Source organism: Narcine bancroftii, chromosome 1 (genome assembly GCF_036971445.1).
Source record: "Narcine bancroftii isolate sNarBan1 chromosome 1, sNarBan1.hap1, whole genome shotgun sequence".
NCBI classification, from domain to species: Eukaryota; Metazoa; Chordata; class Chondrichthyes; order Torpediniformes; family Narcinidae; genus Narcine; species Narcine bancroftii.
Window position 1 is genome coordinate 190,013,755 of NC_091469.1, and position 26,095 is coordinate 190,039,849.

General features: G+C 38.5%; 1 protein-coding gene across 3 annotated transcripts in view; it reads left to right on the forward strand.

Moving 5' to 3' along the window:
- Window positions 1-2,748: 2,748 nt before the first annotated feature.
- Window positions 2,749-26,095, forward strand: part of camsap1b (calmodulin regulated spectrin-associated protein 1b) — a 115,107-nt gene continuing 91,760 nt past the window's right edge. For all 3 annotated transcript variants that reach the window (XM_069885475.1, XM_069885481.1, XM_069885491.1), the window contains exon 1: window positions 2,749-3,267. In XM_069885475.1, the coding sequence (XP_069741576.1) occupies window positions 3,078-3,267 (190 nt within the window). In that variant the 5' untranslated portion in view covers window positions 2,749-3,077. The remainder of the gene's footprint in view (window positions 3,268-26,095) is intronic.

A 26,095-nucleotide genomic window follows, 5' to 3' on the forward strand; every position in this document is an offset into this window, starting at 1 on the left:
TTATCTTGGTGAATTTCTATTGCTGCCGGGTTTTAGGGTCGTTTGGGTCCATAACAGGTGTGATTCTCATAAGAACAGGCAATAATTAGACATAATAAGTTTAAAGTTGTGGAAGAAAAAGGTAAAGGAACCAAGAGAATATAAGGGAAGATTTGTCATAAAATGGAGGGCACTTTCAACTAAAGCAACTTGAAACTTGTTTGATAACTTGTTTGATTTTGAACTTTTCTCAGTTCAGGTGAAATTTATTGACCTGAAATGCTCACTCTCCTTTTCTCTTCACCAGATGAATATTTACGTCATTTTATTACTTCCAGCATTTGCAGTATTTTACTTCTGGATATGACACCTGGTCACAGTATGGGGAAAAAAATCTTTTTATACATGATAAACTAATTCAAAATTTTTAACATTTTTTTGAGGGATTTGGGTATACTTAACTGTGAATCAGTGTAAATTAACATGCAAGGACAGTAAGTAATTAGGAAAGTACAGGTAAATGGAACATTTAAGTGCATTTAGGAAGGAAGAGTGATGGAATCACATATATTGAGGGACATGATGGAAGTGGGGTTGGTTCAGAAAAGTGGCACTTATGTAAAGGATCAGTCATGATCTTATTGAACATATGAGGTGCACATTTATTTCTATGTTCATTGTTCTATTTTAAAAATAGGTTGAGAAATGGCCAATCTATTGAGTCTTTCCAGTTAAACCTGTTTATTTTGTTTTGTAACTTGTTTAAAGATTTTCTCCTGTTATGTTGAGAATAGAAAATGGGATAGCATCATGTATCTTGCCTACACAGTTATTTGTAAACTTGTGGAATGAGCTTCTGGCTTAAGTGGTAGATGTGGGCTTGATTTTAATATTTAAGGAAAAGTTGGATAGGTAGAGAGGTGTGGAGTGCTATGGTCCAGGTGTGGGTCAATGGGACTAGGTGGGAGAAGATGTTCTGCATGGACTAGAAGGGCTGAACTGGCCTGTTTCTGTGCTGTAATTGCTATATGGTTATAAGACAATTTCTCAGCTTTTTAATTCTATTTATCCTTAAAGGAATGCGTGCATATTTGCAGTTTGGTCTTTTAAGTTTGTTAATCTGTCCCCCTTTGGCTTCTGTGCCATTTGAATTATTATTTTTTAATTAATTGGTCCATATAAAGATAGGTGGTGAATATATATGGTGGAACCATATAAGGGAAGAATGATGGGCAGTTGGATCCAGGTGGGGAAAGGGATTGAAAAAGCTAAACAAGGGGAGAAGAAACACATTTGAATGGGTATGTAGGTGATGAGCAGATGGGTCCAGGTGGAGAAGCAAGAGATTTCAGATGATGAAATCCAGAGCAAAAAAAAAATTGATGGTTGTACTTAATAAATCAAGAAGCATCTATGGAAGGGTTGACATTTTGGGTCAATACCATGTGTCAGGACTGAGTGTAGAGGGAAGATAGCCATTTTCAGGGAGGTTTGGGAGGGGTAAAACAGGGTCTGGTATGCAATAGGTGTAATCAGATGAGGTAGAAGATGATGGGCAGTTGAAGCCAGGTTGTGGGGGTGGGGAAGATTAGGCTGAAAAGAGATAAATGAAACCAGATAAGGGAGGGGTCATGGATAGATGCAACCAGATGGGGGAAGGGAAAACCAAGGGTGACGAATCCCAGTTCGGTGACGGACAGATAGGGATGACAACAAATCTAGTTAATGAGCTGGAGACAAAGGAAAAGATGAAAAAAATGGGAGAGACTTGCTAGGGGGTGGGGTGGGTGGAGGGATGTAAAAATAACATGGAAGAGTGAAATTGGAAAATTGTTTGTTCACATCAGATAGAAATTAAGATGCTTTTCTTCTAGTTTGCATGTGCCCTCACCAGGACAATGGAAAAGGCACAGAACATTCATCAATGTGGGAATGGGAAGGAACATTGAAATGACATGCAACTGGAAGCTCAAGAAGGCTATTGCTGGTGGAGCATTGGTGCTGTGCAAACAACTGCTGGGCTTAATCTTGCCAATGTAGTTGGCAGAGAAGTGAGCTGGTGGATGGGTGGAAAAGGATGAGCAGACCAAGGAGGCAAAGAGAAAGTGGACCCTGCAGAAAGAGAGGAGCAGAGAAATGGAGTTCTATTGTAACTGGCAGAAATGGTGAAGGATGATGTACTGAATGCAGAGTCTAGTGAGTTGACAGGAGAGGATCAAGGAAATTGAGTCTGGGGTGTCTGGTAGGGTGGGCACAGATGTGTGGGAAATGGTAGAAATGCATGCAAGGGCTACATGCACTATAGCAGATCAAAAATTTTTGGAGGACTCTTCCAAAGTTGTAGGACAGAAAGCTCATCGTGCGTCCAACTGCGACATAGCAAGAAAACTAGAGAAAAGGGCGGCGTCCTTGCAGGAGTCCGGGGGGGGGGGGGGGAGATGCGGGAGTCCATAAAGGTAGAGTAATTGGTCCAGATTCCAGGTCCCTTGTACCTTCAGAAATATCCAGATTTATTTTGCAATTTCAGCAATTAATGCTTCATCGAAAAGAGAGCTCCAACAGATCTTCCGATTCACATCTCCTTTCCCCCGACTGAACATTTCCTTAGCGACGCCCAGCAACCGCGCGAACCGGCCGCTCGTCACGAATGAACCTGACGGGTCGCATCGCGCACGCGCCTTCAGGCGTTGCACGGCGCTGGCGATGGGAGCGCATGCGCGGGTTCCCGTTCGCACGTGCGCAGTGGAAGGGAGGGTTGCTATTGAAAAGAGGAGGGGGTGGTGGACTTCCAACGGCCGCGGTGCCCGTCAGCGCGAAGGCGAGCTCGCGGGGTGGCTGGCTGAGGGTGCCCACAAAGGACGGCGTGCAGCCGGTTTCGTCGACGCCGGCTTGAGCCACCATGATTGGCGTTTTATGACCCGGGTGCAGCCTGCCATTTTATTTTGTTTTTAAGGATAAGCTCCCATTCATTGGAGTGTCACGTTGTAGGCCGCGTCCTGAGACAGGCGGTCGTCGAGGTGAATTGATGCCGCCGTTCTGCTGAGCAGCGGAGGAGAATTTTGGAAGATTTTTGCCCCGACGTTGATTTGCATTTGGCGATGGTGGATGTGGATTTCGGCGGCTGCGGTGCATCAGGAGATGGCAACAGCCGCAGCAGCAGCAGCAGGAAGATGCTGGAGCCGCCTGACTCTGAGTGCGCCGAGGTGGTCCCGCTGGAGCTGTACGATTCCTCCAGGGCTAAAATCGCCGCTAATCTGGCCTGGATCTTTTCAAAAGCCTACGGAATAGGTAATGCGGAATGCGCACCTTCCCCCCCCCCCCCTCTCGGAATGAAGGAGATAGTGTGAGGGGGGCGTCTGTCCCATCAATGCGCGAAGGAATTATTGATGTGGCAAAAGAAAGCAAATTACGAATAATTAACCTAGTTGGTGTTTTCTTTGTTCCATTTTGCAAAAAGGATTAAATTGCTGTTATTTTGGGAGAATCGCTCAGGGCAAAGTCGTGGGAAACCTGAATTGGTTCGCTCTTCCATTTATTGTGACAGTAGCATTTGCAAATTTGTTTTGGAGCTGTGACATCCATGTGAATATTGTTTAAAGTTTGGATGGGAGAAATTGCTCATTTTCAGTCCCTGAGACATATTATTTGGCTTTTGACTAGAAGATGATTTCGACTGTAGCCAACAGTTTGCTGGAGGACCTCCACTCAGTTTTCAGTGGGGGTTAAAGGAATTGTCGACGTTTCGGGTTGTGGCCCTGAAACGTGAATGAATCTTTTCTCCCACGGATCCTGCACGAACCACTGAGGTCTCCATCGGATTTTTAATTGCTCCTGATCCCACCATCTCCCAGTCTCTTGCGTCCCTGGCCTAAAACCTATTGTGGTGGACTTCTGGTTTGATTTAATCTTGCAAGGCAAATGCTTTAACTTTGAATTCATAAATTAAAAAAAACAAATCGATACCCAAATATTCTCCATCGTTTGATTTAGACATTAGCAATGTATTAGAAATGAGAAATATTTAAATATTGTGACACACCAGCTAGGAGTCAAAAATATAACGAGTGTGATGACAACTACTCTAATTTTCTCCTTTGCAATGATTTTCTGGGGGGTCAAAATTAAAGGATTTCCAAGACAAAGATTGTTTGTATTCTGGTAAATTACATAGAATTTGCATCATATAAAAGAACAATCAGCCAAACAGGCCTGCTTGCATTCCACTGAAATGTGTCTCCACCTCTCTTTATCCAACCCTACCAAATAGGTTCAGTTTTCTTTTGGTCTTGTCCAGCTTCCCCATTTCTTTAAATGCTTCAAAACTAGCATTTATAAAATTAATGTAACATTAAAATACTTTCCTAAAACATCGCCTGGCGCAATTTCAACAAAATTTGATATTGGGCTAATTGCAGCTTCAGTTATTAAGTAAAGTTGGTTGTAATGAGCGTCTTCTTGTAGAGTTTTATTGCGTGGAAATGGGCTCTTCGGCCTTACTTGTCCAAGTTGCTCACCTAAACTAGTTTCGTTCACCTGGGACGTGGACCAGGAAGAATCCTTGCGGATGGGTTAAGAGCTCCTGAGCCACGGGTTTAGCAGTCCTTATCAGTGGTACTGAGATTGAAGATGAACAGGGATCTAAAGGTTGCATTGTTGAAATAAGGTTACAAAGGGTGAGTTGTGGTCTGAGAAGAGTTTGAAAGCAGTGTACTTTAATGTTGTTTCCAAATGGATGCATTTTAGTGAGGTTTAAGGGTGAATATGACTGATTTTAGGTATATTGTCAGAGTATATGCATGACTTCACATTCAACCTTGAGATTCTTTTTTCCTGTAGGTGTGGCAGAATTATTACTAATTGGCAGTGCAAAAGATAAACTGTACACAGTGTAAACATGTAAATGAACAAAGAACTGTAAACAGATGATGAATGTAAACAAACTGCAATGTAAAAAAATTAAAAGTGCACAAGCAAGAGTCCTTAAATGAGTCTCTGATTGAGTTTGTCGTAGCATATGTACCTGAACCTGGTGGTGCGAGACTTGTGGTACCCATATCTCTTTCCTGAGGGCAGCAGCGAGAACAGAGTGTGTGCTGGGTGGTGAGGGTCTTTGATCATTGCTGCTGCTCTCTGATGGCAGCGTTTCCTATAGATGTACTCAAAAGTGGAAAGGTTTTGCCTGTGATTTCCTGGTCTGTGTCCACTCCCTTTTGGAGGGCTTTACACTCTGGTATAGTGGTGTTCCCATACCAGACTGTGATGCAGCCGGTCAGCACACTTTCCACCACACCACTGTAGAAATTTGCCAAGGTTTCTGATGTCATACCAAACATCTGCAAACTCTTGAGTAAGGAGAGGAGCTGATGTGCTTTCTTCATGGTGCCATTCGTGTGTTGGGTCCAGGAAATGTCTTTGAGATAGTGACTCCCAAGAACTTAAAATTTGCTCACCTTATTCACCTCTGATCACTGGATTGTATACCTCTGGCTTTCCTTTCCTAAAGTTAACAATCATCTCCTTAGTTTTGGTGACAGTGTTCCCCGTTGATGTTTTCTGTGGTGGGGAGGGTTTTGCCTTTCATGTCCTGGTCTGTGACCACTAGTCAAGTTTATTGCCATTTGATTGTACCTGATGAAATAATGTTGATAACATGCAGACACACAATCAGACATAGCGCACATACAGACAAACAATACATGTGCAGGATAATTATTTCATCAATCTGATCATTTTTTTGCTCATTAAATTTAAATTTTCTTTTTAAATCTGTTGATTTATATTGATTTTCATTATTGATCAAACATCGATATTGATTTTGGGTTCGACTCTTCAGAAAAGTGATATGGTTACCACAATACTGCTATTCGCATCAGCGCCAAGGTGCATATCTGGTGGTGTCTGTACATTGTATGTTCTTTTCCTGGGTGCTCTGGTTTCCTTCCATGTTCCAAAGATGTACAGGGTTGGTTATTTGGGTGGAGTTGGCTAAAGGAAATGTGACTAACTATTGTTAGTCCAGAGCCCTTCATCATGTAAACCAGTGGTTCTCAACTTTTTTCTTTACACTCACATACCACTAACTATTCCCTATGCTATAGGTACTCTGTGATTAGTAAGGGATTGCTTAAGGTGATATGTGAGTGGAAAGAAAAAGTTTGAAAACTACTGTTTTAATCGTACCTAATTGACTCGTTATGTGCATGGTTTCATATCTCTAAAGGAAATGGGCCAATAACAATTTTTGTCAAGCAAAATATTTCAGTAACAATGGGGTCTGGAGCAGTGATTTTTTTTTTTTCAACCTTTCCTTCCCACCCAAATGCCACCTTAAGCAATCCCTTACCAATCACAGCACCTATGGTAAAGGGATTACTTAAAGTAGTATGAGAGTGGAAAGAAAAAGATTGAGAACCACTGATGTAGACCTTTTATTATCTTCCTCTCCTATATGCAATGTGGCTTCAGATTGTATAGACTCTCTTGATACCTTGCTTCTTGTATTAATTGCAAATACTTTTTTTGCATCTTTCCTTAAATTTCTATTTTTTTTTGTTATAATGTGATTATGGTGGCATAACAAATATATTACTAGGTTATTACTTGGCCTGGACAATTGATCTGGGGATATGAATTTAAAGCCATTCATTTGATTCAAAAATCGAATGAAGATCTCAGGCAGCGACCTTGTGTCATTCATTGTCCCTCGTGATAGGATACATGCTGACTGATCTCCATGTGATTTTTTTTTTAGATCAACAGCATTATGGATGATTTTTTTTTTAAAAACTCAGCAAAGCAAATGCTCTCAGCTAGCAATGCCCATGTTTTATAAATGTTTATTAAAATAAATTATGTAATATTGTGGCTATTATCTAATTATACTTGTATTTCAAATTGAGCCTAACTTCTACTTTTGAATTCTGTTTCTCTTTAAGTGAGTTTCCTTTCTATCCTTGTATTTTTAAATGTCTTTTTAATCAGTGGGCATACTTTTCCATTCTTTCTTGGATAAGGCTTTCAGTAAGTCTATGCAGTTCACAGAACAATCCCATTCCCTCACTAATTTTCACTAACCTTTTCTGCAGATTCTACCACTCACCTAAATTTTGGGGGCAAATAGTCCAATTAGCTACTAACCTGCACTCCTTTGTAGGAGGAAACTCGAGCACCAGGAGGAAACAAATGCGGTTACAAAGAATTTCCCTCTGGTGCCATTGCTCCAAGATTCCTCTTGTGCTCTATATCAAGAAGAATGTAGCCTTATTTCTACCAAAATGTACCACATCGAACTTATCCAAATTGAAAATCTTTTTTAAAAATAACTTTATTTATTCGTTCAAAAAACAAATAATATATGACATATGCAGCAATTAAACATAAACATGAATTTTTTAAATATATTTTGGGAAAAAAAAGAACCCCCCCTCCCCTTCAGCAAACTCTCCTAAGGAGAGCCATTAAAAAAAAGAGAGAATATTAAAGAAAAAGTTAAATATACATATTAAAATCTAATCAATATAAATTGAAATGTAAATATTCTAACAGCCACTTATTAATAAAAAAATTATAATTATTATGCAAAGCATACATAATTTTTTCCATTATTAAACAATATTTCATCTCATTATGCCATCTATTAATATCAATCATATTTGTATCTTTCCATGTACTAGCAATACATTTTTTCGCTACGGATAAACCTAAATATATAAAAGCAAGCTGGAACTTGTCTAATCCCAAACCTTTCAGAGGTTGCAAACTACCCAATAAAAATACTGTTGGATCTAAAACTATTTTAATCTTATACAGGTATTCTAAAAACGATTGAATTTTCTTCCAAAAAGATTGTATATGTATACATAACCAAACAGCATGAAAAAAAGTTCCAACCCTATCACCACATCTGAAACACAAATCTGATTCATGAAAACCATATTTTTTAAATTTTTCAGGTGTTGAATATAAGTGATGTAAAAAATTGTAATTAATCATTGCATAATGTGCATTTATCAATCTAGTTACACTATCATAACAGATATCTAACCAATCATCTTCAGAAAAAATAAAACCAATATCCGCTTCCCATTTAATTTTAGATCTATCCCAACCCTTTTTATCCATACCATCCTGTAATATTTGATACATAGATGAAATATAACCCTTCTCTGGTACCTTCATAAAAAAAGTCTCAAATTTAGTCATTTTAGGTAAAATCATATCTCTACCAAACATACATTTTACCAAAGATCGAATTTGATAATAAAGAAATAGAGTTCTTATCAATACCAAAATCTTCCCTCATCTGATTAAAAGATAAAAACTTAACCTCTTTAAAACAATCTCCCAAATTTTCCACACCTTTAAATCTCCAATTTAATAAACTTTGATTATGTATTGAAAAAGAAATAAGTTGATTGTTATACAATGGAGTCAAAGCCGATAATTTACCCCTAGAGCCTGTCATTTTATTTTTCTTTATCCATAACTTCATTAAATGTTTTAGTATAGGCACATTATATTGTTGTAACACATTTATATCCCATTTAAACAAAAATTGATGTATTTCAAATTTAGAAATACTTGCCATCTCAATTTTAGCCCAACTAGGAGGCCGTACCAAATCCATCAATGAACTAATAAATTTAAGTTGGGCTGCTTCATAATAAATTTGAAAATGTGGTAAATGTAGTCCCCCTAACTCATATTTCCAAATTAATTTATTCAAAGCTACTCTTGAAAATGTACCCCTCTATTAAAAACTCCCTAACCATTTTATTCAAATCTCCAAAAAAATTTTATCAAGTAAATACGAAATAGATTGAAATAAATATTGTATACGCGGAAAGGTATTCATCTTAATTATATTTATCCTACCCATTAAATTAATAGGTAAATCTTTCCATTTAATCAAATCAGTTTTAATTTTTTTTCATTAATGGAGCATAATTTAATTTATATAAAGATTGATAATTAACATCCAAAGTTATACCCAGATATTTAATTCGATCAGTCCACTTCAAATTAACAATATTCTTATGAACTGAATAATCTCCTTCACTTACCGGTAATATTTCACTTTTTTCCCAATTAACTTTATATCCAGAAAGACATCCATATTGTATTAAACATTCTTTCAAGTGCAAAAGTGACTGAGCTGGGTTTATTAAATACACCAATACATCAGCAACAAATAAATTAATTTTATACTCCTCATCTAAAACTTTCATACCTTGATTCTGTGTATTTTGTCTTATCAGCTGTGCTAAAGGTTCAATCACTAACACAAACAAAGCTGGTGATCAAGGACAACCTTGACAAGTTGATCGAGTTAACTTAAAAGATTCTGAAATCAAACCATTCGTCAATACTCTAGCTACTGGTTTACTATATAGAGCCCTAATCCAACCAATAAAAGAAGGACCAAACTTAAATTTCTCCAAAACTTTTAAACAAAAAATTCCATTCAACTCTATCAAATGCTTTTTCTGCGTCGAAGGATATCACCATCAGGTGATCTGAAGATTGTCAAAATCTATTAATCAAACTAATCACGCGCAAAATGTTATCTGAAGCTTATCTATTCTTTATAAAACCTGTTTGATTAATATGAATCAACTTGGGTAAAAATTTAGCCAATCTATTTGCTAAAATTTTAGCTATTATTTTATAATCTACATTTAACAACGAAATTGGTCTATATGAAGATACTTTCAAAGGAACTCTATCTTTTTTAGGAATTACTGTAATTAAAGCACTAGAACAAGACTCCGTAATTCATAGTGTTCTCCAACTTTTTAAAAAAAATTTTTATTTTTCACACTATAAACCATATTGACCAAGATACATACAGACATTTTTCTTCTTAAATATATACAGTGCCGTTTTATCCCCCTTTTCCCCCCTCCCTTCCCTCTCTCCCTCGCCCCCCCTTCCCTATTTATTTGAAGTTCAATCTATAAGATACATTAAACCCGTTAAAACAATGTTGTCACTTAATAAAAATAAACAAGAAATTTTACTGAGTCAGTTCTTTTCGTTATCTTCTCCTTCTGTCATTTTAGGTGGTGGAAGTCCATGGTAAGATTTCTCTATTGTGTTTCATGTATGGCTCCAATGGAATACATTTATTCATTTCTATATACCATTGTTGTATTCTCAAGTTGTCTTCTAATTTCCAGGTTGACATAATACATTTTTTTGCTACAGCTAGGGCTATCATAACAAATCTTTTTTGTGCTCCATCCAAATCGAATCCAAATTCTTTGTTTCTTATATTACTTAGGAGAAAGATCTCTGTGTTTTTTGGTATATTGCTTTTTGTGATTTTATTTACTATCTGGTTTGGATCTTCCCAAAATTTTTCCGCTTTCTCACATGTCCAAATTGCATGAATTGTTGTTCCCGTTTCCTTTTTACAGCGAAAACATGTCTGATACTGTTGGGTCCCATTTATTTAACTTTTGAGGTGTGATGTATAGCCTGTGTATCCAGTTGTATTGTATCATGTGTAACCTCGTGTTTATTGTATTTCTCATAGTTCCGGAGCATACCTTCTCCCATGTTTAATTCTTTATCTTTATGTTTAGATCTTTTTCCCATTTTTGTTTAGGTTTACCATTTTGATGTACATGCTTGTTACAAATTTTTAAATTATCATTGTGTCTGTAATCACATATTCAAAATTGCTTCCTTCTGGTAACCTCAGACTGTTTCCCAATTTGCCCTTCAAGTAGGTTTTCAGTTGGTAGTATGCAAACATTGTATCGTGAGTTGTATTATATTTATCCTTCATTTGTTCAAAGGATAATAATTTATTTCCTGAAAAACAATTTTCTATTCTTTTGATCCCTTTTCTCTCCCATTCTCTAAAGGAAAGGTTATCTATTGTGAAAGGGATTAGCTGATTTTGCATCAATATTAATTTTGGTAGTTGATCATTTGTTTTATTCCTTTCTACATGAATCTTCTTCCAAATGTTGAGCAGATGATGCAATACCGGTGAATTCCTACGTTGCACCAATTTTTCATCCCATTTATATAGTATATGTTCAGGTATCTTCTGCCCTGTTTTATCTAGTTCTAATCTGGTCCAATCTGGTTTTTCCCTTGTTTGATAAAAATCTGATGGGTATCTTAATTGTGCGGCTCTATAATAATTATTAAAGTTTGGTAGTTGTAAGCCTCCTTGTTTGTACCATTCTGTTAATTTATCTAGTGCTATCCTCGGTTTCCCCCCTTTCCATAAGAATTTCCTTATTATTTTCTTTAACTCCTTGAAGAATTTCTCTGTTAGGTGTATTGGTAATGACTGAAATAGGTATTGTATCCTTGGGAAAATGTTCATTTTAATACAGTTTATCCTTCCTATCAGTGTTAGTGGTAAGTCTTTCCAATGCTCTAAGTCGTCTTGTAATTTTTTCATTAATGGATGGTAATTGAGTTTATATAGATGGCTGAGGTTTTTATTTAGTTGTATAACTAGGTATCGCATTGCTTGTGTTTGCCATCTAAATGGCGATTCTTTATTAAATTTTGTGAAATCCGCATTATTCATTGGCATTGCTTCACTTTTATTTGCGTTGATCTTGTACCCCGATACTTCTCCATATTCCTTCAATTTCCTATGTAATTCTTTTATTGATATTTCTGGTTCTGTTAAGTATATTATAATGTCATCTGCAAATAGACTGATTTTATATTCCTTCTCTTTTATTTTTATCCCTCTTATTTTATTTTCTGTTCTTATCAGTTCTGCTAATGGTTCTATAGCTAAATAGTGTTCTCCAACTTGACGTAATACATCCCCAAACACTGTAGATAAATCATCATAAAAAATTTTATAAAATTCAACCGAAAATCCATCATCACCAGGCAATTTACCGTTCGGCATTTCCAGCATAGCCATTTTAATTTCCAAATTAGTAAATGGTTCTTCTAACTCCTGTATATCTGCATCCTCTAATATCGGTAAATTCAACTGTGATTTTAAAAAAAGATCAATCGATCCAGTTTCTTGTTTTCCTTCAGATGTATATAAAATGAATAAAATTCATCATTAATCTCACGAGGTTTATAAGTAATAAGAGAATTCTGTCTAACAGCATTAATAGTTCTTGAAATCTGTTCTTTCTTTAATTGCCATGCCAATACCTTATGTGCTTTCTCTCCCCATTCGTAATACCGTTGCTTAGTCCTATTAATCACACATTCAAATTGATAAGATTGCAAAGTATTATATTCCAATTTCAACCTAGATAATTCTATTTTCTGATCTTTTGTAATATCTTTCTGAAATTCCTTTTCTAACTCATCGATCTGTATCTCTAATTCAAGAACCTGATTTAATCAATTCTTTTTTTATTTTAGAAGTATAACTAATTATTTGTCCTCTCAAATAGGCTTTCATAGCATACCATAATTAGAATTTTCTTTCAACCCATTAAAAAAATGTCATCACGCAATGAAAATAAACAAGAAAATGTGTCTTCTACTTTTACACACTGGGTTAGTTCATTTCATCTTCTTCTCATTCTATCATTTTAGAGGGTGGAGGTCCGCAGTAGGTCCTCTCTGTTGTGTTCCATGTACGGTTCCCAAATTTGTTTGAATAATGTAACTTTATTTTTTAAATTGTATGTTATTTTTTCCAATGGAATACATTTATTCATTTCTATGTACCATTGCTGTACTCTCAGGCTCCCTTCTGATTTCCAGGTTGACATTATACATTTTTTTTGCTACAGCTAAGGCTATCATAAATCTTTTTTGTGCTTCATCCAAATTGAGGTCAAGTTCTTTACTTCTTGTATTACTTAAAAGAAAGATCTCTGGATTTTTTGGTATGTTATTTTTTGTGATTTTATTTAATACCTGATTTAGATTTTCCCAAAACTTTTCCACTTTCTCACATGCCCAAATTGCATGTACTGTTGTTCCCGTTTCCTTCTTACAGCGAAAACATCTATCTGATACTGTTGGGTCCCATTATCAATGGCTTTTTGAAACTCCATGATTGTTATTTCTTGAAATACCCTTAGCTTTAATCAAACAATTCAGAAATGTTCATTAAGTATTAGCCTCTAATCTTTATTCTATATTTTGTTTCTTTAGTCAAAATTTTGTTTTTCTGCAAATAGACATACTAAGTCGTTTCTTATTCTTTGGACTTCTTTCTCCTGTTTTTAAATAGAGGAATGTTACAACCTGTACACCTACCCTCTTTTTGTCTTTCAATGCACAAATGAGAAGATAGTGAAAATAAATTCCACAGAACTGGCTGACATCAGGTACCTGTTAAAATCAAACTAGTGATATCCTTCAGGAAGAGAAATCTGCCAGAGTGTAACATGTGTGATACTTAAGTTTTAAACTCTGGGTAATTTTCTGCTACAGTAATTACTGGGAGGTCAATGTCACACACAACCCAAGAATATATACAAAAAGATCTTCTGCTTTTAGTTTCCTGAATTCCTTTTAAAAAAAAAAACACAACATGGTTGTATTGACATGTTCCTAAATAAAATTTTTTTTTTTCAAATACTTTGAGTTATTTTCTAGGATGGCACAGTTATCGAAGTGATTAGTGTGACTATTAGAGTACCAGCGATCTGGTGCTGTCTGTAAGGAGTTTGTATGTTCTCTCTGTGTCTGCGTGAGTTTCCCCTGGGTGCTCTGGTTATTGGGCAGTATTTTAAATGGCCAGAATCAGCTCCTACTATGCTATAAATAATGAAAAAAAAAATTGTTGCAGCATTTTTGACTTGGAGCATTCCATAACAGAATGACATTTTGAAATACTTGCTGCTGTATACCTTTGAAAGATTGGTGAAACAAACTTGGTCAAGCTGTCTAGTATTTTAGAGCTAAACTTAAAATTTGTCATTTTCATCATGTGTTAAATATGTGTCAAAAAAGGAATTTTGAACTAGTGCTTTTTAATGAATTTCCATCAGATATATTAGAAATACAGTACAATCAGACCTATGTTGGATAAATATTTTTGGATAACTGGTCATTTAGATAAAAAGTCCAATAGCAACAGCAAATCACCTGTATCAATGTTTAAACAATATCAAACAACAAGGGAAGGTTTTTAAACATTAAAATAATTTAATTCTCACCAAAAAGTGCTTGTTGATCACCGAGATCTCCTAACTACTGCTGCCAATCCCTGACACGTCCCCACTGCTGCTGCTGGTCCCTGGGGAGGCTTCTCGGCCCGGTGGAACACTCACTGGTGAGACTAGGCTCTTGTCTCCTCTGAGCTCCCGACATCAGAGTCCAGAGCCTTGGGGAGTCTGGTGTGCGGTAGTAGGCCGAGGGGTGGGTTCGGAGTTGGCGTTGGGAACACTAGTGTGCCAAGGAGGGAGGGAAGGGGATGGAATGCCACTGATCCCAAGGTCTTGCTCCTGCCCAGGAGGCTGCTCTCCTTAAAGCTGGGACAAGGGATTCTTCTGACTGTTAGCGGCTGGAGTCAGTGATACGCAGTTTGAGAGGGAGAGTTGGCGAGAGAAGTCATTGGGGAAGGTAAAGAATGGAAAGAGAGAGAGGGGAGGGAGTTACCTGAAGCGAGGATTCTATTTTCATGTTGAGTTAATTTTTTTTCCAACCTGTGAGGTCATTTCAGCTCTGAAAATTTTTTGGATAAATGAAGATTTCTGATTTGTTTTGGATGCCCTCATTTATCTGAAATTTTAAACATTTTTGGATAAATGAGGATTTCGGAGAATCTGATTTAGGATAATTAATGTGATAGCTACCAATTATAATTTAAAATGTGTGGAAAATGGAATAAGCATCATTAGTGATTAGGAATCAGTATTTTGTATCTTAATAGTGACCATGCTTTTTGACTGAGAGAATAACTATGTCACCATTAATATTGCAACCACAACCTCGTCAGTTAGCTACTCCAAAATGCTTTTCTGTCCATTATTCCCCTCGTTTATTTATGGGGCAGGGGGTTGGTAGTAGAGGGTTGATTTCCTAGATAAACATCTGTACTGTATCGTGATTTTCTCAAGTCGTGCAACAATAATTGTTTATTGTTACATCACCATGTCTCAGTGAAGACTGTTTTCCGTGCTATGCAGGCAATTCAACCCACAGTTAAGTACTACAGGTATTGCAAATTAAAGCAAAAGTGCAGATTACAGCAAGAAAAGCAAGTTGGAAAAAAAATGTATTACTTTTTTCATTCTCATGAGAATGGATTTTATTCAGTATCTCAGTTTTGGTGACTGATCTGTAAATTCTGTAACTTTCTTTGAGAATGATAAACCTGAATGCAACCTATCTGTTGCAGTGGTTTTTATTTTCTTGAAAGTTTGATGTGGTTCTCAGTTTCTATTGGTTTCTCAGACTGTGAACATGATTTCAGTATGGTCTGTTGCCTCTTTGGTGCTGGAGTTAAGGATGTTAATGAATGAAAGCAGAACATATGAAAGGGAGAGGGTAAATAACCAGTTATGCTTTACATTGGATACAAAAGGCATGGGTAGGAGGACTGGAGTCCTGTAAGCAGATTTTATGGAACAAATAAATGGATTTGGATTGCTCCAGTGGGACATGTAATAAGTGTAAAATTAAGAGGATAAAACAAATGATTTTTAAAAAAAAAAATTACTTTTAATTTGGAGAATCAGCACGGTAAGAGGCCCTTCTGGCCCATAGGCCAGTGCTGCCCAATTACACACATGTGGCCAATTAATCTACTAACCCTGTATTTGGAATATGGAAGGAAACTGGAGGACCCAGAACATACCCACATGGTCACGGGGGGGGGGGGGGGGGGGGAGAAACATACAAACTCTTTAGAGACCATGCTGGATTTGAACTGAGGTCACTGGTGCTCTAATATTATTGTTCTAACCACTAAACTAAACGTGCCCTCCTGAAATGTACCTCAAACATCTTCACACAATATCTGAGATAATGGAAATTAGAGTATTTCTTTAATTTATGGGAAAGTCGTATGACCCATCATGCTTGTGCTGGCTATAAAGGAACAGCTCAGTATATTTCCACTTTAATTGTTTTGTCTTATAACTAGTAGGTTATGACACTCCAAGTACACGTTATTAGTTTCAATGTTAACAGTCAAGCCATCACTAACCCAATAAAATACAATATAAAAGATTTCTGTTCCAGTTATACAACATGACCTTTGAATGTAACATAAAATAGATTAAATTATCCATTCCTTGTGAGCTGAGTATTTTAAATTTCAAAATTCTCTGCAACTTAAGAAGCCATTCAGTCCTTTGAATCTGCTAGCTCTCAGAACATTGCCATCAGTTCTATTTTTCTAGTTATTTTCTTGAAAGCAATTTTTTTTCATGCCCATCAATTCCACTAAATTTCCAGTCTGTGATAGGGGTTGCTATTTCACCTCCAAACAGGTGTGGAAAGAAACGTGTGGGAGAATCTTGTATGGAATCAGCGAATTGCAAACTCCACGTGGACAAAACCAGAACCATCTGGGTTGATCAAGCTGTAAGGCAGCAGAGCTGCCTGTTGTGCAACGTGCATTCTGTTTAATGCAAGAATTCAGAAATAATCCTTGGCAAGCTGCATAATAACCAATATGATCAACTGGTGTTCTTTTTGTCCCACAAAAATACTAAAGGGTTACACCAAAATAGAAAATGTTCAAAGATTTCTACTTTAACTGACTGTCATCTCACTATATTACCATGGTGATGCTTTTCCTGCAAATATGTGTTCATTTCCATCCTTTACAGCAGACTGATGGAGGCTCATATTCTTTTCCATCTAGTCCAGTCGTCCCCTTTTCAGTCCTGCACAACAGGAATAAAAATCTAGAAAACACAAAATTATTCTGGCATGCGAGGGTGGGTACATCACAATACAGTATTACCTCCTATTACAAAGGGATTGTATGCCCTTAACACTTTGTACAAAACTTTCTTTACCCAATTGTCTTCTGCAATACAAAAATATTTGTTACCAGGGTGTAGGAAAATAATTTGGAGTGGGAGGGAAAATAAGAAATGATAACTATTGAACCAAAAACTTTTTTTGTTATGTGGGGCATTGTAATATGAAGAATACCAATACCTTTAAATGTGTAGATTTCTGCCTTGGTCATTCCAAGAGAAAGTTAATTTCACACTGGAAATTTTTGGGTGAAAATTTGTCTTCAGTTTCCCTCTACTCTTTATTCATTCACTTTCAATCTACATCCTGTGATCATTATCTTTTCTATTCAGGGGATTATTTATTTCGTATCTCTCTTCAGGTCCCTCATTATTTTATTATCCATTCAAGATAATTTATTATCTAAAGATAATTGAACTCAGCACTGCCCTGAAGAGCTACTTCACTGATATCCTGGATCAGGGCTGATTGACCTTTGATAATCACAGACACCTTCTCTTGTGCAAGTTATGACTCCAAACATTGGTGTGTCATGACCTAAATATCCATTGAATTGTGTTTAACCATGTATCTTTGATGCAGCTCACAATCAAATAAATGAGTATCAAGGAGCCGTTATTAAACACAATGTTAACAGTGGTAACTCTCACCTCAGTTCCAAATTGGGTCTCTTTGGACTAAGATTATGAAGAAGTCTGGATCTGAGTAGTGTTGATGAAACTTAAACTGGGAATTAATTGTTCAGCATTAATTGAGTTGGTGAACTTCTCAGGAACCCTGTTGACTGATCGTGTGTGCCAAGGAGCAAGTGAACCAACACAAAGCATAAAACCATTTTACCTCCTCTTCACAAATTTACCTGTGGCAGATGCAAGTGTCCATTAGTATTGCTTCCTCTCTTTGATTAAAAGTAGACTGGTTGGGTAGAAATGAGCAGGATTGGATTTATTCTGCTTTTTGTGAGCAACAAATATTTCTCCATGTCAGGTAGATGTAAGTTTTGTAAATGTACTGATACAATTTGGCGGACAGGTTGTCATAATTACAGTTGAATGCATTCTTCACCTTTGCATCTGATACTTGGTTGTTTCTTTGAATCACATGGAGTGAATCTAATTGAATGGCTGCCTTAATGATGGTGGATCTTTGGAGGAAGCTGACGTGGATCATCTATTTATAATCATACATGGTTGTAACTGCTTTAGCTTTGTCTTTGCATTTGTGTACACTTTGCATCATTGTAAAGAACAGGAAAGTTCCTTGAGTTGCTATCTGTTGGCTGTTTGTGCACTACCATTCATGACTAGATGAAGTGGGTCTGCAGAGCTTTGATTTCTTGCTTTAGTTGTGAAATCCCTTTGTAGTATCTGTTGCCAACTTATTCTTCAACATGCTTATAGTCCTGTGTTGCAAATTCATTAGGCTAACTCTTGTTTGCTCCCTGCATTCTGTTCTTGCATTCATTGAACCAAGCTTGATTGTAATAATAGTGTAGATGAAATGTTGGACCATGAGGTTACAATTAACATTTGTGCACACCTTTGCTGCTTCTGGTCACTGTACTGTGCCTCATAGGTTTGGCAGGAGAAAAATCGTACATCTGTTTTGTGTTTGTCTCAAACTCTTGCACAGCTTGTAATTACACAACCTTAATTGATAAGGCATTGGAAAATGGAGAATTCAAAAGGTTAACAACCCTCTGTATCAAATTTGACATCTTGTATCCTTGTCTAAATCACCCATTGTACAAAACAGCTTCTTGACATCAACTATCAGTGTCCCTCAGAATCTTGACTGACTCAGTGAGATGACTGCTCATTTTTCTAAACTTGTGATGTGAGGTCAATCTCTCATCTCTGACAAAAGCTTTTCTATAATGACAGCTCAGCAAACAACCACGGAAAGTGTAAACAAACTTAAAATTGCTGATGCCTAGTTGTGTATTTGCAAATACTTGTAATTATATTTTAATGTGCATTCAGATTTATTGTCAGAGTACATACATGATATTGCATACAACCCTGAGATTTTTTTTCCTGCAGGTGAGGTAAAATTACCACTTATTGGCAGTGCTTAAGAAAAAGTATACATTGGAAACAAAGAAACTTAAACAAACTGCCAAATAGAGAAGAAAAAAAAACAATAAATTGCAAAAGTAAGTCTTTAATGAGTCCCTGATTGAGTTCTTTGTGGAGGAGTCTGATGGTGGAGGGGTAGCAGCTGTTTCTGAACCTGGTAGCACGAGGCTTGTGGCACCTACACCTCTTTCCTGATGGAAGTAGCAAGAACAGTGGGCACTGGATGGTGTGCATTCTTGGATTGCTGCTGCTCTTGGATGGCAGAATTCCCTGTAGATGTTCTCGATAGCGTGGAGGCTTTTGCCTGTGATGTCCTGGGCTATTCGCCATCTTTTGCAGGGCTTTGTGCTCAGGTATGACCCCATACCAGACCGCGATGCAGCCAGTCAGCACACTTTCCATTATAGATCTTTAGAAATTTGCCAGGATTTTCGATGTCCTACCAAACAGCAAACTCTTGAGGGTGTAGAGATGCTGACATGCTTTCTTCATGATGCCATTTGTGTGGTGGGTCCAGAAAAGATCCTCTGAGATAGTGACTTCCAAGAACTTTATGCTCACCCTCTCCACCTCTGATTTCCCCTCCCACCCCCCACAAAGATCACTGGATTGCATATCTCTGGTTTTCCCTTGCTGAAATCAACAATTAGCTCCTTAGTTTTGGCAACATTGACTTTGAGGTTATTGTTGGTCCACCATTCAGCCAAATTTTCAATCTCCCTCCTGTATGCGAACTCATCACCCCTTTTATACAACCACGAATGTGATATTGTCAGCAAATTTGTGGATGGTGTTGTTGTTGTACACAGAACACAGTCCTGTAGTGCTTCAGTACTGATGCAGATTGTGGAGGAGATATTCTTAAGCCAATCCTCAAGGATTGTGGACTGGTGTTGAGGAAATCCAGAATCCAATTAACAGTGGGGTGTTGAGTCCCAGGTCTTGGAATTTGCCCAGCAGTTTTGAGGGGGTGATGTTGTTAAATGCTGAACTGTAGTTGATGAAGAACATCCTGATGTATGCATCTTTGAAGTGTTCCAGAGCTTTGTGTAGAGCCAGTGAGATGGCATCTGTTGCACACCTGTTGCTATGATGGGTGAATTGGAATGAATCCATGTCGCTGTTCAGAGAGGAGCTGAAATGTATTTGCATGTATATTTTAGAATGCTCACCCAAGGCAAGTATGGGAGGATGTTTTGATGATTGCGAATGTGTATTTCAGACTCTTTGTCATTTGCCTTTTATCATAATTGATAATTTAAAAAGACAGTCTTTGATATTCTTTAAAATTCATTAGGAAAGTTAATGTTACCAGGATTCTGATAACACCAGTTGATAAGAAACTAAGTAGCTGTTAATTCTAAAATAATATCATGTTGTAAGACTCTTTGTATGTGAACACTAGTATAAATGAAGTATCGTTACATAAGCTAGTTTCTTGGCAAATGATTTGTCAAGGCAATCCTATATTTCTGAAGTTTCAAGCTATTGATTCAAGATTAGATTGGCAATTTGTAAAAAGCTTAATATATTTCCTTTAAGACTTGTAATGTTAAATGTTATGTCACTTTATTATTAATCAGCTATTCTGTGCATATATTTCAGTTGTGAAATTTGCACTTGCTAATTTGTATTCCATTGTAACAGTATAATTTTGACAGAAAATTAGTGGGACTTTAAGCAGTTTTAGTTTGCTTGGAAATAATTTGTAATGGCGAATGTAAGATTCTTGATTAATGTGCATAATTTTTCTTTATGTATGTGGGATTTTACTGAGGTTGAATGTATTGTGGAAGTTTCCAGACGAAAATAACATTGTTCAATATCAATTACAACCACTGAAACTTGTTTGTTCTATATATGTCAATTTTGAGAAAAAAAGTCAAGGAAATTCTGCAATTCTACAGAACTAAGTCTGTGCTGTGCATTATATTTCCAAAGGATTCAATTTCCATTCATATTTTTCATTAAATTTCAACTATGAATTCAATCAAGTATTTAATATAGTTTTTTTTTTACAAATACCCATTCAGCTGCAGCAAGAATTAATTTTGGTGTATTCTTTTGTGTAATGTATATGACAATAACTTCATTATCATTATCATTTTAAAAGTATCTGCATGAAATATGTTTCTTGGAGTGAAAATGTTTCTTACACAAGAGCAAATATACTTGGTGATTGCTGACCGATGTGGGCCAAAAAAAATTGTCATAGTAGCGGATTTTAATTTTCCAAATATGGACTCAGAAAGTCATAGTGCAAAAGGTTTAAATGGGATGTAATTTGTCAAGTGTATCGAGGAAAGTTTTCTCTACCAATATGTGGAGGGTCCTACATGGGCAGCGCTTGATCTAATCTTGGGAAATTGGGAAGGGCAAATGGATGAAGTGTTTGAGGATTAGCCTTTGGGGACCAGTGAGCATTGTTCCATTAAGTTTGAAATCGAGAGGGATGGGGCTGGATCATGAGTTAAAATTCAGAATTGGCAAGGCTGACTTTGAAGGTATAAGACAAGAACTTTTCAGATTAATTGGATAATTAATCATTAATTGGAACAGGTTGTTTGAAGGAAGAGGAATGTTAGGAAAATGGGATGTTTTAAAAAATATGTTGACCAGAGACCAGGACATGTACATTCCAAGCTTAGTGAAACTTTTATGATAAGGAAAATTTGGAATCTGGCCAAGAGCAAGAAGGAGGCATGGGACATCTGAGATCAAGTGTATACCTGGAGGAGTTTCAAGAACTGAGGAAACAGCTTAAAAAAAAAAAGCCCATGAGGGCAAAAAGAGAACAGGATATAGCTCTGGCAGAAAACATTAAGGATAATCCCAAGAGATTTTGTGGATACATAAAGGGAAAATGGCTAAGCAGAGGTAAAAATGGGACACATCAGGAATAAATGCAGTCAACTCTGAGGAACCTTAATGAGTGCTTCTCTTCTGTTTACAGTGGGAAACTTGGCATAGTCAATGGCAGTGACTCGAGAACAGTCAGTTGTACAGTTGAGGAGGTGCTGAAGGTCCTGTGGAGTATGAAGGCATGGACCTGATCAGACATATCTGAGGACAGTGTGAAGCTAGAGAGGAAGTTGTAGGGGCCCTGTCTGAGATTTGAAAGTCTGACATGGATAAGGAAAAAAACAGTGAATGGCAGGGATCTAAGAGTACAAGTATATAGTACCCTATCACAGGTAGAAAGGGTGGTCAAAAAGGCTTTCAGCACATTGGCATTTAACAGTTAGAGCAGCTATTCTCAACCTTCTTTTGGCGAAGGCCCCCTTAGAACTCTTCTCAAAGTTTATAGGACTCCCTTCTCTGTGAAGCAGTCAAATTTAGTTGGTTTCTTCCCTACTTCTCTCCTACCAACAATCAAGAAACATTTTAAAAAAAAATTGATTTTAGTCTATGATTGCCCCTCCCCCCCAAAAAAAACAGGTTGAGAATGGCTGAGTTAAAGAATTGAATTTGGGAGGTCATGTTGCAGTTGATTAAGATGTTGGGGAAGCCCCATTTGGAGTATTCTGTTCAGTTTTGATAATAAAAACACAGAAATGCTGGAGTTACTCAGTAGATCTCTCAGAGTCCATAGGAGGTAAAGATATATTACTGATGTTTCAGGCCTGAACCCTTCAATGTTTGAGTAAAAAGTAGACAGGTCCCTGAATAAATTAAATGGCAGGGGGAGTTCATACCAACAGACAAAAGGTGTTATTGGATATGGAGAAGAAGCCACAAGAGAGGAAAGGTGAGAATTGATATGGGGATAGCTCTGTGAATGCCAAGCTTGAGTAAAGGAGATGTGGGGGGAGGGTGGTAGGGATAAAGAAGAGAGAGAGACACAGACAGTTACAGTAAAGGAGACATGGGGAAAGATGGGGGTGAGCAGCTAACATAAACTGGAGAGGTTGAGGTTAATGCCATCTGGTTCAAGGATACCCAGACAGATTGAGGTGTTCCTCCAATTTGCAGGCGGTCTCAGTCTGGTAGTGCATGAGACCATGGACAGATCTGTCAGTAAGGAAATGGGGCAGGGAATTGGGTGGCCACTGGGAGATCCCCGATATTGCAGCAGATAGAGCTGAGGTGCTCAACAAAGTGATCTCCTTGTCTGCTTCCAGTCTCCTCAATGTAGAAGGGACTACAATGGAGGTACTGAATGCAGAAGATGATCCCTGCAGATTCACAAATAAAATGTTGTTTCACTTGGAAGTACTGTTTGGTGCCTCAAATGATACTGAGTGAGGAGATGCGGGCTCAAATGGAGCACCTCTTGCTGTCACAGGGGTGGGTGCCAAGGGGGAGATTGTTGGGAAGGATGGAGTGGATGGGGATGTCATGGAAGGTGTGGTCCCTGCAGTATGCGGAGAGCAGAGGAGCAGGGAAGAAGTGTCTGGTAGTGGGATCACATGGTGGAAATGGTGGAGGATGGTGTGTGAGATGTTGTGGGGTGGTAGGTGAGGGCACGGGGAATCCTGTCCTTGTTGAGCTTGGGGGCGGAGAGGGCCAGGGCAGATGTGTGGGTAATGGAGGATATGCAGGAGAGGGCTGAGCTCATGGCAGTAGAGGGAATGCCATACTGTTTTAAGGAGGGCATCTCTAATTACCTGGCACGGAAGATCTCATTCTGGGAGAAAATGTGACGGAGAATTTGAAAGAAAGGAATGGCATCCTAAAGGGACAGGGTGTGATGAGGTGTAGATGAGGTAGTTGTGGGTGTTGGTGGATTTGTAGGTGATGCCTGTCCAGAGTTTTTCTCCTGAGATGGAAACATAGAGATCGAGAAAGGGGACAGTGTTGCTAGAGATGGATCAAGTGAATTTGAGGTCGGGTGGAAGTTGGAAGTCAAGTGGATAACATCAGCAAGCTTGTCATGGGTGCATGAGGCCAGCCCAAATTAGTTTTCTATGTTGTGGAGGAAGAATTGAGAGGCCTTGCCATATGGGCTTGAAGCATGGACTGCTCTACATATTGAACAAAAAGGCAGGCTAGGCTGGGACATTTACGGTTACCCATGGCTGCGCTTTTGATTTGGAGAAAGTGGGATAAGTTATTGAGGGCGAAGACAAGTTATGGCAGCTGGAGGATGGTGGTGGTATAGAGGTACTGGTTGGTGTAGGGGTACTGGTTGGGATGATTGTCGAGAAAGAAGCTGGTCTCTGAGGCCTTTGGGATAGAGGATGGAGGTGTATAGTGATTGTGGTAAAGATGAGGCAGTTGAGTTCAGGAAGTTATTGAAGTGATGGAGGGTGTGTGAAGTATTGTGGATGTAGGTGGAGAGGGGCTGAACCAGGGGACAAAACTGAGTTTTTAAGTGGATAGTAGTTCAGTGAGGCAGGAGGACATGAAAATGCCAGGATAGTTAGGTTTTTGGATCTTGGGGAGTAAGTTGAACTGGGCAGTGTGAGTTGGGAAACAGAGGTTGCATACCTTGTAAAGGAGATGACTGGAAATGATGTGCTCAGAGAGTGCGTGAGACAGTAGTTTGAGTTTTGATGAGGTCCTGTTGGAGGGATAAGTAAGAGGAAGTGTCTGAGAGTTGTTGTTGACTGGTGCTGTCCAGATAGAGGTCAGTGTGCTAGACCAGAACAGCGCCACCCTTGTCTGTGGGTTTGATGGTGATGTTGGTATTAGCGCGGAGAACTTGGAGGGCAAGGTGTTTCAAGCATCTGAGATTGGAAAGATGATGAGAATGGTAGAGTTGAGACTCTTGATGTCTTGGCAACAGTTGGAAATATAAAAGTCCAGAGCAGGCAGAAGACCAGAACGCAGTGAGTCCAGGAATAAGGTTTAAAGTGGGAGAATAGGTCTTGTAGTAGAAGGTGGAGAATGCTGGTTATAGAAGTGGGTACATAGTCTGAGCCAAAGGAAGATCATGGCTTGCGTGAAACTCAAATCCCTTGGGCAGAAGTGGTGAGTGTTTGGAACACACTTCTAGAGGAGGTGGTTGAGGCAGGTACTATTGACAATGATTTGTGCGGGCAAAGGGAGACTAAGGTGAGGTCACTACTGAAGACAGAGCATTCTGTCTCAGAGGGGGTTGGGTGGGATGGTGAAGACCAGGCAGGGTTTGGAGTGGGGGGGGGGGTCAATGAGGTGGAGGATATCGGGGGGAGGCAGTGGGAGGTGGATGGGGTGGATTTGGAGGTGGAGGGTAGGAAGGATCCAAGGGAGGGAGGAGAGGGTTGGGGAAGTTAGAGTGGGAAGGGGGAGGGGTGAAAGGGGCTAGAGATAGAATTTGTGACAGAGGGGCTGTCCTTAGGCCTCCAGGGCCAGGTTGAGAGTTTACATCAGTGGCTTGGGGCCAGGGTTAATGTCAGTGGTTCAGTCCTGTGGGACGCCGTGGCCGAGGTGGAGACCTCCATCAGAGGCTAGGTGCTGTAGGTCACCAGGGCCAGGGTGGAGACTAGCAGTCTTCAGGTAGGCGAGCTTCCGATCCTTAATGGATACCCCAGGTGAGGGTAGAACAGGTGGTTGACGGTGAAGATGTAGCAGAGGATTAAGTGTTGGGGAGGTACGTGTCTGGTAGTGAGAAAGCAAAAGCCTGCTGATATCTGTGTTTGGAGTTGAGGGTGGTCTGTCGTCTATGACGAGAGAAGCGAAGATGAGAGAGACAGAGTGAAAAAACTGATTGTAATAAAACACAGAAATGCTGAAGGAACTCTGTAGGTCTTGCAGCATGTATAGGAGGTAAAGAAATATTACCCACGTTTCATGTGTGAGCTCTTACATTCAGTTTTGATCATCGTGCTGCAGGAAAGGTGTTGTCAAGCGGAGAGGGTGAAGAGAAGATTTGTGAGGATCTTACCAGGACTCGGTGGGGGGCTGAGCTAAAGGGAGAGGTTGAGCAGGCTAGGGATTTATTCTTTAGAGCAGGAGGATGAGGAGATCTCTCATAGAGGTAGGTATCCATGATCATGAGAAGAATAGTTTGGGTGAATGCGAAGTCTTTTGCCCAGAGTAGGGGAATCTGAAACCGGAGGACATGGGTTCAAGGTAAGGTTGGGGAGATTTAATAGGACCCATCCGGGTAACTTTAATTTAGACATACAGCATGGTAACAGGCAGTTTTCCATATTAGGCTTCTTTTGCTCTGATACAAATCCCTTGGGCAGAAGTGGTGAGTGTTTGGAACACAA